This window comes from Heterobasidion irregulare (assembly GCF_000320585.1).
Source record: "Heterobasidion irregulare TC 32-1 unplaced genomic scaffold scaffold_06, whole genome shotgun sequence".
Classification (NCBI taxonomy): domain Eukaryota; kingdom Fungi; phylum Basidiomycota; class Agaricomycetes; order Russulales; family Bondarzewiaceae; genus Heterobasidion; species Heterobasidion irregulare.
In genome coordinates this window covers 2,245,489-2,258,483 of record NW_009258202.1, presented here as the reverse complement: position 1 = coordinate 2,258,483, position 12,995 = coordinate 2,245,489, and the positions used below count along the sequence as shown (strand labels likewise).

At 49.9% G+C, this 12,995-nt stretch overlaps 5 protein-coding genes across 5 annotated transcripts; 1 reads left to right on the top strand and 4 right to left on the bottom strand.

The window, feature by feature from the left end:
- Window positions 1-487: 487 nt before the first annotated feature.
- HETIRDRAFT_28304 (uncharacterized protein) lies at window positions 488-769 on the bottom strand (the record flags this gene model as incomplete). The annotated part of the gene is made up of 1 exon (XM_009548593.1): window positions 488-769. A coding segment is annotated over one exon (282 nt), but the record flags the coding sequence as incomplete, so codon positions are not given.
- Window positions 770-4,698: 3,929 nt separating this feature from the next.
- Window positions 4,699-5,118, bottom strand: HETIRDRAFT_27883 (uncharacterized protein; the record flags this gene model as incomplete). The annotated part of the gene is made up of 1 exon (XM_009548590.1): window positions 4,699-5,118. A coding segment is annotated over one exon (420 nt), but the record flags the coding sequence as incomplete, so codon positions are not given.
- A 1,692-nt stretch (window positions 5,119-6,810) lies between these two features.
- Window positions 6,811-7,413, top strand: HETIRDRAFT_169844 (uncharacterized protein; the record flags this gene model as incomplete). The annotated part of the gene is made up of 4 exons (XM_009549481.1): window positions 6,811-6,813; window positions 6,863-7,136; window positions 7,192-7,293; window positions 7,346-7,413. 4 exons carry the CDS (start codon window positions 6,811-6,813, stop codon window positions 7,411-7,413), a joined length of 447 nt encoding a protein of 148 aa, XP_009547776.1.
- Window positions 7,414-7,499: 86 nt separating this feature from the next.
- On the bottom strand, window positions 7,500-10,962 carry HETIRDRAFT_123364 (chloride channel; the record flags this gene model as incomplete). The annotated part of the gene is made up of 20 exons (XM_009549480.1): window positions 7,500-7,573; window positions 7,745-7,824; window positions 7,875-7,939; window positions 8,001-8,179; window positions 8,233-8,340; window positions 8,389-8,454; window positions 8,502-8,625; window positions 8,677-8,758; window positions 8,813-8,911; window positions 8,975-9,148; window positions 9,200-9,417; window positions 9,470-9,577; window positions 9,634-9,711; window positions 9,765-9,856; window positions 9,921-10,035; window positions 10,088-10,240; window positions 10,297-10,505; window positions 10,564-10,731; window positions 10,787-10,812; window positions 10,865-10,962. The coding sequence occupies 20 exons, from the start codon at window positions 10,960-10,962 to the stop codon at window positions 7,500-7,502; spliced, it is 2,316 nt and encodes a 771-aa protein (XP_009547775.1).
- A 90-nt stretch (window positions 10,963-11,052) lies between these two features.
- HETIRDRAFT_440618 (uncharacterized protein) lies at window positions 11,053-12,745 on the bottom strand. Its single transcript, XM_009549479.1, has 7 exons — window positions 12,683-12,745; window positions 12,592-12,627; window positions 12,489-12,534; window positions 12,373-12,427; window positions 11,872-12,315; window positions 11,690-11,801; window positions 11,053-11,626 (listed from the first exon to the last, which is right to left on the bottom strand). Exons 1-7 carry the CDS (start codon window positions 12,695-12,697, stop codon window positions 11,225-11,227), a joined length of 1,110 nt encoding a protein of 369 aa, XP_009547774.1. The 5' UTR covers window positions 12,698-12,745; the 3' UTR covers window positions 11,053-11,224.
- Between the last annotated feature and the right edge of the window lie 250 nt (window positions 12,746-12,995).

Here is a 12,995-nt window from a genome sequence, read left to right as displayed (position 1 = left end):
CGAGTTATCCCCCGTACTTCAAGGTCCGGGTATGTGGGTATGTGGGTATGTGGTAACCCAGTGTGTGTGTGTGTGAAGTCATGTATTAACGTCTAGTGGCGGCGCGCCGCATGTCTAGACGTGTAGCTGTATGTACTCTGCGGTAGTGTGAATGTATGTAAGCATGATCCAACTCTATGCTCTGCATTGGCCCTCAAGGGGCATGTGTTTACCTCAGGGAGGTTGGGTCGCATGGCGAGAATTATGGTGGTATAGTAAGGTATCGTACTTAACTGTTGTTTGGTCCGGTAGCAGGTGCTGTGTTTAACCAGCTGCGTAACGTGGTCGCCATCTGTCTCTGTTCCGCGGTTCGAATCTGCACGAGTCTCGTCGCTCCTCTGTGACCGCCTCCTCCTCGCGCTCGGGGTGTGGTTGGTTGTGTTCGTCGCTCGTTTCGGCTCCTAGGTCCGTCCAGCTCCGTCTCCATGGTCTTTGGCAGGTTCAGGTCTCCGAATGTCTTCTTGAAGCGCTGGGTTTCGTGTATGAACTCGAATAGGTGTTTGAACATCGATGGGTTGGATAATAGTTCGGAAAGGTTACGGCTCGCTCGCCCTACCGCTTGCTCAAGGCGGTGTCGACTGTCGGTAAAGCTTCGGCATTCGAGAAGGAAGTGGGCCACCGTCTCATCGCGCTGCCCACACGCGGGACAGGTGGGGTTCTCGAACTCGTCTGGACGTATACGGTGTAGGTGACGTTGTAATGGTGCGTGGCCAGTGCGTAGTTGCATAAGGGTAGCGGCATGTCGACGCGGGAGAGAAGAAGTGATTTTCCGAAACCTGTTCGAAGGTGCTGTGGGATCTATCCTCTGCAGCTTTTGCCATCTCGGTGACTGTTCCATGAGTTTTTTCCAGCGCTTCTTGAGTCCATCGTTGAACCTTTGCCTTGCCGCCGACCGGCTGAAGGGAAGCTGTCCCCTGATCGCCTTTGGTAGTACTATGTCCATGCTCGTGAGTCCTCTCGCTGCCGCCTTCGCTTCCTCGTCGCTTCTCTCGTTTCCTACAATATCGACGTGCCCTGGTACCCATCGTAAGGTTGGTCGTCCTCTGCCTCTGCCTCCGAACTCCTTCTCTACCTTGTCGTGAATTGCGTCGACAAGATATGATCCTGGGGTGCTCCTGGCTATCTTTGTGGCCTGTATCGCAGCGACGTTGTCCAGTGCTATCGATGCCGAGCGATGCGGTGGTTCGTTTTGTATGAGCTGTAGAGCAAGAAGGATGCCGGTAAGTTCTGCTTCGTATACGGTGTGATGTTCTGCTCTGCCGAGGTGCTTGTGCAGCCTCGCTTTTTCGTTACCGTGTCTGAACAGGACCGCCGCTGCCCCTACTCCCCCTTCTATTAGAGATCCATCTGAATATACCTGTATTTCGTCTCTGTTTTGTTTCTCGGCTTCGATGGCTCCATCTTTGTTGGGTGCAATGCTCGTTTGGATGGCTGACTGCCACTTTGGATCGAGTCGCACGGCTTTGATGTCTTCAAATTGGCTCGGAAAGATGGCGTAGGCTTCGTTTAGGAGCCTATGGAGAGGGGAGCGGTCTGGTGTATGGGTTGTCGCGTCTGCGGCCGCTATGGTGTGTCTGTAGAGGGGATGCTCGTCGGCTAGTGTTGCCAGTCTGGTGGCTTCGTCATGGCACTTTTTGTCGACCAGTAGGCTGAATGGTAAAAGATCTGCGTGTGCGTCAAGAATATCAGTGGCGGTGGTGCGCATGGCACCGGTTATGTGTATGGCTGCCTGTCTCTGGACTCTGGCTAGCTTCTCTATCATGCCTTTGGAGCCTTTGCCCTCACGCGATGGTGGGGACAAGAAAATGTCCACCCCATACAGCATTCTCGGCAGCGCAACGCTGGTGTAAAATTGTCTCATGTATCTCGTAGAGACGCCTTTAGAAGGGCGCGCCAGCCGTCTGTAGTGTGTCACCCACTTTGTGCCTTTGGCTAGTGCAGACGCGGCGTGCTCCTTGAAATTTAGCTCCTGATCGATTATAATGCCGAGGAATTTGTGAGATTTTGACGGGTGGATGTGCGTACCTCTCAGAGTGATGCTTGGTCTTTCCAGCGCTCTGTACTCGAACTTCTTGTCTTTCTTTCCCCTGTTGCGTGCCTCCTCTCTCGTGCGAACACGATGTCTCGCTTTCACCTTCTCTTTTTTCCTTGTGAACCCCACCAATGCAAACTTATCGACAGCGAAAGTGCAGTTGTGTGTGTCAGCCCAGTCGAAGGCTCCGCCTGCTCGTACCATCATATCCTGCAGCTTGTCAGCCGCCTCTGCCATCGTCTCCGCTGTTGCGATGTATGCGGTATCATCTACGAAGGCCACTCCGTCTTCTCGATTGGCCCTGTTTGGGACATCTAGCAGGTCAGCATTGTAAAACTGAAATAAAATTCCGGACAGCGGGCACCCCTGGTCTGCGCCGCAAGGGAATGTAAGCCAGTCTGATGTGTATCCATCGAAGATGAGTTTTGTGCGTCTGTGTCCTGTCTTGATGCGAATCCACTCCGTGTACTCCTTTGGGACGCCTCGTTTTCGCATATTGTGGACGAGACGGTTTAAATTAATGCTTGGAAACGCTCCCTTTATGTCCAAGAAAAGGACACATGCCGCTTCTTTGTTGTCCATGGCGTCGTGTAGTTTGCGCGTGACATAGTGAAGTGAGTCTGTCGTCTTCCGGCCGGCTCTGCAGCCAAAATGTGTGTCGGGAAGGAGGTGATGGAGTTCGGCTAGTTGCATTAGTTCAGACGCGATGCAGGCTGAAAGAATTTTGGCGATAGTGCGGAGTAGGGCAATTGGCCTGTATGCATTAGGATTGGAGTAGTCTGGTTTGCCGAGTTTTCGTAGTACGAGCGTCCGCGAGTCTTTCCAGTCCTGAGGGTAGATGCCAAGCGAGAATGTGGCGCGGAAGATGGGTCCAAGAAATGGGACTAGGATGCTTGCGCAGTTTTTGTAGACAATATTTGGGATGCCGTCGTCGCCAGGGGCTTTGAGGCCATAGAGTCTCTCTATGGCTCTGTAGATTTGAGCGTTGGTTACAGGACGGAAGGGAAATGCTGGTTCAGGGTAGCTGTGGTCCATCGGGCTAGGTGCCTGAGTCTCGTCCTGTGAAAAGAAGCTTTCGAATAAAAAATGGCTCTTGGCCTCGTTAGTCTCCACTTCTACTACTACGCCATTCTCTTCTTTGCGCTTGAGCGTCGGAACGCGCGCCTGAGCCCCATCTGATGAAGTTTTATCCACGTACTTATTTGCTATCCATATTTCCTCGCCTTGCAGGTTCTCTAACCATTCCTCCCAATGTGTCTTCTTTGCCTTTTCAATTGCGTCTGCGTAGTTCCTCCGTGCCTGCTCATGCTCCTCATGCGCTGTGTGTTCCGGGTCGGCTCTGTGCCTGTAGGCTCGTCTTGCGAGTGTTTTGTTTGTTTTCTTCATTTCGGTGAGTTCTGTCGTCCACCACCTTTTTGAGTACGGGGATGGCCTGGACTTGGGAACGTTGCGCTCGACAGCTTTTTCGATAGCTTCCGTGACGCATCTGAGTGCAGCATGAAATTCTTGTGGGGTTTGTAGCTCTGGTGGTACGCTGTCCCGTGTGTCTGGGAGATGGGCGCGTAGCGTGTCCTTGAAGTCCTTCCAGTCCACCTTGCGAAAGTTGAATTTCGGGGTGTTGATCTCGAGGTGCCGCTCGATGTCCAGGCTCGTGAGGATTGGGATGTGGTCGGTTTTCGGTGGCCTAAGTTCGGGAAAGGTTTTACATTGAAGTATCCTGTCGCGAAAGTTGTCAGTAATGAATACATTATCCGTTCTCGTGTAATTTCCAGAGTTCATGGCCCGTAAGGTGGGGATATACTTCTCTAAAGCCATCACTAAGCCATGGTTTGCTGTGATCTCGATCAGTTCCTCCGCACTTTCCAGGTTTGACGACGTAAACAGGTGTTGGTTGCGTGGCTCATCCCACATAGGGTGATGCCGATTGAAATCTCCTACCCATAGGGAAGCGACTCTTTCGTTTGGTGCATCGCGTCGCCTGGTTCGCACATATGTGTCTACTGTGCGTATCGTCTCCGAGTGGGTGCAGTCATTGTAGATGTTGACTATCTCCAACGTGCCTGCAGCGCTCGTCAAGCGGATTGCTGTCGCGTCTTGGGAGTCTATTGGTACTATCGTCCATTGGTCGGTACTGATGCGGGTCCTGATCATAATGACGGAGCGCGTCTTTGTGTGGTCCTTACGGTGTGACGGGGGGTATACCGTTCGCCAGTGTGTGTTTGCTCTCGTGTTACCCCAGTGGTCGAGGTATGGTTCTTGGATGCACGCTATGTCTACGTCTTGTTCTTGCAGGGTTTCTAGTAGATCTTGTTGCGCATACATTGATTTATTCGTATTCTGTTGCCAAATTTTCAGTAGTATGGGTGCGGGTGAAGGTGTGTCGTTCATTGGGAGGGGGTGAGGAATCTGTTACCGTCGTTGGGCTCTGTGCTCGCGCCCCTTCTAGTCTCTATCTCTTGCGTGTGTGGCATTGGTGTATTCTGTCTAGACGGTGCTGTGGACCATCCTCTGCCTTGCGATCCTATGGGCGGGTTTGGATCCTGTGTCGTGGTTCCGTATCGGCGTCTTGGTACTGTCGTCCATTCTCCCGCGTTGTGTTGCTGGGGTGGTTTCCTCGGCATCGTGGGATTCTGTTCCCATGTCCATTGTGCGGTATCTATTGGGAAGAAGCGGTAAGTGGATTCTGGGTCGCGTCGCTTTAAGCGTTCTGCCTCTTCACGGAAGCGTGGGCACATTCTGTCCCAGGAGGCATGGCCTCCAACTTTGCAATTTACACACCAAAAGTGATCGGGATTCTGCTCTCGACAGTCCTTCGTTGCGTGATTCTTCCCGCATGTCCCGCATGATTCTCCCTCCTGGTGGCACTGCGCCGCGAAATGCTGCCCTATCTGCTGGCACTTCAGACATCTCCTCGGTTCTTGCTGCGATTTCCTTCCATACACCAGCTTCCCGGCTATTGTGAGTCCTTCGCGTATTGCCTTGTTGGCTGCGTTTGCGGATTTGAATTTCGCGAGGAGGTGCGCCGTTCTTTGACCTTCCATCCTTCTTTCTACCGGTTTCATCCACTTCGTGCTAACCAGATGTCCCGGGTCGATGTGGGATATGCCCTCGATGTGTCTGTACTCGGTGTGGTTGCCAGTCTTGTGGGCGATGGGGACGAATTCTATTATGACACTGTAAGTCTTGTCTTTGATTTGTGCTTGGCCACCGTCGAACGCGTTTTGAAATTCTTCCCGTCTCAGGTCATCTTGGATCCAAGCTATGAGAGCCTCTTCGTTCGCTTCAATGAGTACTCCTCCGTTGCGTAAGATCCTGGCGCCCGTAAATTGACCAGCCGGCGTAGTTTCATCTCCCATCTGCTCGAGTGCGATGTTTGCCTTAGCGACAATCTGTGCCTCTGAGAGGTCGCTGATGCTGCGTGTCGAATCGGCGGTGCTGTCCATCAAGATGCGCTTGCGCTGAGTTTTCTGCCTGGCGAGGTTCGATAGGTGAGATGTGGGTAGGTGGCTATGTACTACTGAGGCGTATGACGGATTGCTGAGTGGTATGTCAGGCGTATGGAAGGGCGGCGATATAGGAGATGTGTGGGATGCGTGGGCAGTGACGTTCTTGATCGAGCTCTCTAGGGTAGCTGTAGCCTGCTGTATCTTGCTGTAGGCCTGGTCGACCATGCTGAGGATTACTGAGGTCTTCTCGTCCAGTTGTTTCTCTAGGTTGATCATCTGGGACTCTATTTCCTCGTTGAGTTTCTCTTCTGCTGTCTCAGCTAAGCGTGTAGCTAGCGCCCGTGTCGTCTGTTCCAAGTGTATTGCTGCCAAGACCATAGCCAGCGCGTTTATTCCCTCTAACAGCTCCTTGCCCTGCGCGTACGCCGCTATACCGAAGAGAGCGTTGCTCACCGCTATCCCGTCCAATTCTTTCGGATCTCTGCTCGGAATATAGCCCCTCTTATGTAGAAAATCTCCTGCCGCTGTTGCGTTCGCAAATCCTGACTGTCGTCTGAGCTCGTCTATGTCATCTAACGGCGACACGTCGGATCTCCTTAGGGAGCTTCTCGTCCCCCCGGCCTTGGAAGGCAGGGCAGACTGTTTAGACATAGTCGGGTCGTGCTCTTAATGACCTTAAGTGTAATTAAGTGAAGCTCAGAGTAGTATTTTTTTAGTAAGGAAGCAAAGAGGTCGCCACGTCCAGTTGTCGCTTAGGGTGCTGGTGGTGGTTGCCTAGAAAGGAAGTCCGTGGTAACCCAGTAACGGATTCGATTTCCAGTCCCCTCGCACAAGAATGCTTCGACTCGCAGAACGATAACTGTCGCTATGTCGGCAACATTTGTTGCAATTCGGCGCAAAGCTGTCTTGTCTCGTAAGCTGAGCGCCGAAAGTGGAGTCAGGAGCAGAGTGCATCAAACTGATTCCACAAGTCAATCCCCTGGCCGGTTAGTTTTTTACTGGAATCAAAGGATGGTCGATACCTCGTCCAGGTGCGCGGCTTCCGGATGTTTTTGGACAAAGCATTCAAGCTCCTCCATGATATTTGGCAATCAAAACGACTTTGAAAAAATAGACTCTCGATGCCCATTCCATACCTTATGGGAGTTCCGCCCAACCTATCAACTTGTTTCCTCGGGAGAGCGCTATAAAGATGCTCGCTCCTCTCCGTACAGATGCTCAAATAAATCATGAAGATCTTCTCCCTCAAAGTCACTCTCGTCTCATTCACATTCCGCAAGACACACACAGACCATGGTAAGCCTTGATAGCTTGAGCCTCGACACCATTACGTGCGTCACCTCAGTACCTCCAAGGAGAGTGTAGATATCTACGCTCAGATGTTTCCGATGGAGCAATCCTTTCGGCGCGTGAACAACCCAAACAAAGAACAAATCCTTTCGAAGACGCCGAAGCAGAACGCAATGAAAGGTTGACCTCCCACAAAGGCACGATAGCTATCCGTTCAGTTCATCAATCTACGACATGCTTATGTTCGTTTGGTGAAGATGTCAGTCTTGATGAAAACGATACTGGCAATTTTGAATACTTCGAGGGGTGTAGTCAAATGTATTCGCATGGTACGACGACATCATCTCTTGCGTCCTGCTAAAACACGCTCATCTAAAATCCCAGGGATTATCCACGGGTCGGGTTCAAATGATTCTACGACTGCTATGCCTTATGGATCTTCAAGAGATAATTCTATCACAAGTCTTAGTGACAGTCATCATATAGGTTCGTTTTTCCACCTCGCTACTGTTTCATGAGTATTCTGCTTACCTCGTAGCTGATGAAGGGCAAGATGGGTATAGCAGTGAAACCTGTCTGCTGGACGATGAGAGCTGGGAAATGTGATTTCTTCTAGGTGATTGTTGCTTCATCCTACACAAATTTGTAGATCATGCTTGTATTCCATCGTGATCCGAGCAGCCATGCATCTGCTAGGACCACGAAGTGAAATCCGGTTTCATATACTTTAGCTCATTAATCGCAGCACAATATAGGTAATGACGATCTGTGTTATAAATAGTGATTCTAGCCTGAGCAGAGTTTTACCGGCGGAATAAGCGATACCGAGAGGTAATAAAATCTCGCACGTTCAAAAAATATGCCCACACCTCTTCCAACACCCCACCAAACCCGTCGCGGGCACTCCATGACATGCTAGGACTATGAAGCCACTCACTGGGCTTCAGTTGTAATACATCCTTGACCGTTACCAATCCAACGAGTGAGCCGTAGTCTTCCACAAGAATTACGCGAGGCCTATGAGAAAGGTCAGCACGCGCGGGGGTGAATGTTAAGCAATCTCCTACCCCATACGCTTGAACAGTTGCATCACGATCTCCAGAGGTAGGGGTGATGCGACTGTCACCGGCGTCTTTCAAGGCATCGGATATCAGCAAAGACCCAAGGTTCCCTTACTGCCGGGGACATCTTACCCTGTTGACCCAAGGCCAGAGCTTCAAACCATCTGGTGATGCCTGAGCATGCAGAACATCCATCGAAACGTCATCATCGGTTCCGATAGCGGACCAGCTGCTATCATCCTGCGTTGAGATATCAGGGGCAAAAAAGCAAAGTATCTCTTCCGATAACTCTTGTATTCGTCTTGCTTTATCTGAAATTGAAGTACTCAGACGAAAGTTCGCGGATTTATGTTGCATTACATGCCTATGACATATCGTAGCTCAGTTCGTCCCACATATCCCATAAGGGTCCGGTTTTCATCGTCCGAAATGACGGGGAATCCCTTGACGCTTGTCGACGCCAATTGCGCCTCTTCAAAGATACATTGAAGAACGTGCTCAAGAGGTATAATGTACTTACCGACATCGCGGAGCGTCATACCAGATACACGAAACGTCTGCAGATCCCGTCGCATCACAGTGGAAACTAAACAAGATATGTGAGCATGGTCCAAAAAATAGAGCGCTTCATACCTGGAACATCATATACATGGTCATCTTTCTCTAAAAATGGATAACCATTGAAGCGAATGGCTTCATCTGCAATGCCAGTCACTCCTAGCAAGTCGCCGACTGCTTTTGTGACCAAAAGGACGATCTAAAATGGACGATCAGCCAAGGCCGCAGAAAGATCCGTAGATGCCATTACCATCGTCGGTAGAATGTACGTTAGAGCCCCTGTCAATTCGAACATAATGACAACAACAGTTACTGTTATTCTCATGATTCCACTACGCGCGCGTCCTATAAGGGGCATGAAGAGATTGAATTTCTAAAAGACTTGCCTCAGAGCAGCTGCAGCACCCAGGAAAGCGTACGTCCCAGGTGTAATGCATGGGATATCTGCGTGGCAGACCGAGAATATCCCGGAGTTTGGATATGCACTATGTTATTACCATTTCTCGTCATTGGCGGCTACGCGGTGACAGATCATGGCGTAAACTTACAAGGAGAGAGCCTTCACCATGATTCCAATCATGCGACCAAAACTGGCCCCAATGGCCATAGAGGGTACGAAAATCCCAGCTGGCACCTTGCATCCATATGAGATGATGACAAGACCTATGCGAATCACGGTGGCCAGAAATAAGGAGTTTACCATGCGCCATTGCGCGGAGGTTCTACAGACGGGAATGAAGATGAAAATTTCAATTCAGAAGACATCAACTCACTGGCATAGACTCTCATAGTCACCGCCGTTATCGCATTCTCGGAACAGAATTTCCAGGCTTTCAGTCATATCGATTCGTAGAAAGCGGTTGAAGTATCCGATCATAGCAGTGATCGCGGCCAGCGTTACAGCTTCGGCCACAGCATGATTTGCAAGATGTTTCCGGCGGAATGATTGGACTTGCATATTGAATTTGATCACAAATGCGCCATATAACCCCTGAAAAGAGCTCATGTACATCAACAGTGTGTTCGCAACAATGTGGACTTACACCAAAAATTCCAAGGACGACAAAGAAAATGATTTCGAAGAAATGCCAATCTCGATCATATGTGACCTGGAATAAGACTAGCTTTCCGGTCCTGAATGGATTCATCGCCTGTTGTTGCAAATGTCTCGCTAACGATATCCATGAAGAATGAAGAGTTGACAAACCGACAGTGTGATCGTAGCGACCAAGGCACACAAAAAACTCCTCCACATCGTTTTGATAGAGAATGTCGGACTCATTTCCTTCGACGCGTTAATACGGTTCGCAATTTAGTTTTCAGAAGGTGTGAATTTACCTCAATAGAGAAAAGTACGCCTCCGATGGGAGAACCGAAGGCAACTGCAACACCAGCAGCGCTCGCGGCTGTCAAAATGTCCCTCATCTTACCTAGATATCGAGAGTAGCGCGGCCTATAGACTCGATAAAGCCTGCAGGGAGTATGAATGCGTACCTTGGCTACGAGAGAAATTACTGAACAGACCAGCTACTATGTACGCAATGGTACATGCTAAATGTACTGACGGGCCCTCTTTACCTACAGATAACCCTGACGCTATGACGAGAGGCTGTGTGTGAAAAGGTAAGGATGAGTTAGTAACAAAGTCGGTGTAACCTTACCAAAGTCAAACTCTTGATGACGAATGTTGAGAACCCTAGAAATCCTTGCATGATAAAGCCGGCTAGAATACATTTGATCTCAGATATCCCAGAACCTGCAGCATATTTGGCTAGAGACTTGACGAGATGGGCTGCAACGAACGCAAAAATAGCCTGCCAATGCTTTTAGCTAGGCTCGGCAGCAGGATCATTCCAAGTATTGGGCGTACCGCGAACGTAACATATATCAACCACCTCGCAAGAGTCACATTACTCCAGTTGTGCCATGAGTCGCACGGACTGTCATCATTTCCCTCCATCTCCCAGCAACAGAATTGCTTATTCAACCACCAGCCATCCGAACAGTACCCCATCTTCATATCGGACAACCACTCCGTAATTATGGATATGACTGCCGCATTGAATCCGATTCCTGCGCCTGGGACACGTAGCACGTGGTGAACAAGGCTTGATACTGATCATTTGGGTGTACTTACCAACGAGGCTCACCACGATCCACGACTGTGAGGCCGTCAAGACCTTCCGCACTTGAAACCATAGCCAACGGAGCGTAACTTCGCCATTAGGTCCCCTGGTCGACGTCTGTAAAGTTTTGACCTGTCTAAGTCTCCTATTCCTCTCTATGATAGAGTCCTCTATCCAATCTACGATCCAGATGATCAAACAATACAGAACACATCAGAGCTGTTTGGCACGTACCGATCGTAGTGAAGTCCTCATATCGCCTTGTGCACTTTAAGACACGCCGTATGCGCCAGGAATTTCTTGGAGACTCACCTTATTTGAGTCAGCTCATCGTCCGTGAGCCCGGTTGTATCGACTGGCATTGTGGACCCAAGGTTGTCTCCGCGAGTCGCCTGACGCTCGAAGGCCATATTTCGATCACGTGTTGAGGTTAGCCTACCTATGGGCTTTCATTTGTTTTACCTCGCATCGTGAAGCTTTGAAGTCATCGAGCGCACAGAAACGTTCAATAGTAGATCAGTCGGATTCTATAACATACAGTTTCTGTGAGAAGAACATAGTACAGTACGAGCAGCCACAAAACGAGCACAGATAGTATTCGGGTATACCAATTCCATTTCTTCCTCTTCGTTTATTCTTGTCCTCCGTGATCTATAAGAATCACCCTGAGATTCAGAACGCTGTGGTAGAGTCGACCTCAATTGTCGGCACAATAGACGCGATAAACTTGAGGAAGACGACAAGATAAAAGTCGACTCGCATTCCTTCGACGTCGTCTTCCTCCGGCGTAGAGGGCGCCTTATCATCCTTTCCAATTCCGCTGCTCTTGCGGAACGGCCACTTTTTCTTAGCGTCCTTCGATCCACCCCCTTTGCGCTGTGCCTTCTGTTCTTCAACAACTCCTGCATTCATCCGCTCGATCACCTTCTTCATAACACTGGCGTGTTTACAAGGGTGTACGGAAGCGGCTTGGAGAGAGGAGGAATGTGGGAAAGCCTCGATAGTGACAGTCTTGAAGGCGTGATCTGCTGATATATCTTGGAATATTTGAGGTGGTGTCAGAGGTGTGCGGTTCTGCAGATTATCAGCATCGATAACCATATCTATAGAACTCGGGACATCAAGTAGCACACTCACCTCGTCGTAACCTAAAAGCCAGACTCGAGGAGTCTGATAGTACTTGTCGTAGGTGATCATGACGTCGTATGTGCGCACTTGCAAGAGATTCCCCTTTGCAACCTCGACCTCACTAAATCCCAATGATTAGAGGTCAACACCGAGATGACTGTAATATAAAAAAATATACCATCGATACCGACCTAGATTGGATCACCTTATCCGTAGTTGTTGGTGCCGCAGTCGCCTCATCGTCGCCCTCCTCGAGCTCCTCCTCCATATCTGGAATATCGTCCATATCTGGAGTCCCTGCAGCAGACCCGGACAATGACATCGCGCCTACAGCGCTGGAAATTCCATCGGCACCGTCATGACCAGGGCCATCCAAGTCAGGGATATCATCGATAGAGCCTGGGTTGTTGGCATTGTCGTGGTCGGCTTGACGGCCTGCATGTGTTTCGACCCATTCATCAGCCTCATCTCCAGTGGTGGAGCTGTCTCCGAATGAAAGGAGACGTTCAGCATCCTCGTCGGCGTCTGTGTAGGCTAACGAAGTCGCACGGCGAAGGCAAGGAACGCCGCGCGTGACCAGGTATTGCTTGTCGGTAGGGAGGAATTCGCGCGCCTTGGAAGCGTCACCCTTCTCCCTTTAGATGTGAACATTCAGTAGCAATCGGCAAGAAAGGCGATGGAGCAGTGCTCACCATGTCCAAACGGGGAATTTATATGTCAGGAAGTCACCGGCGGCGACGAACTCTTCTGCGAATTTGTAGCTTCAGGTAAGAACCAGGTTGGTAAGGGCATGGAGAGAAGCACGCACCGGGAGTTATCCGCCCATGCTCTTTGAACTTGCTCTCTTTCAGAACCTGTTTGATCGTCCGGCGTTAAAGCAACAGATAGACCAACGATCGCATGAAGCATACTGGACTAAGATAATCACGAACGGCCCAGTATTGTTGCTATATTCCGCCATAATTTAGATAAGCGAGAACGTCAACGAGAAGAAATATGTACCTGTATGGCATGCATGATTGAGGATGATCGAGGTGGACGCTAGAGATATAATGGGCAGATGAGCGACCGCTAGTGGCTGTTTCAGGCAATCGATTTCTATTACCTCACACGTGAGCAACACGTGTTTTTAATTGTCTGGTCGCGTTCTGACATCGGCCATCTGAACTCCTCTTCAAGGCCCCAATGTCGTTGTGGAGACACTGGCGTGCCTAAATATACGAGCATAAAAGCATGGTATATTTAAATGGCATGGATACATCACATTGCATGGTATATGAGTTGATAACAGCCATAAAGTGTAGTGAGTCAGAGT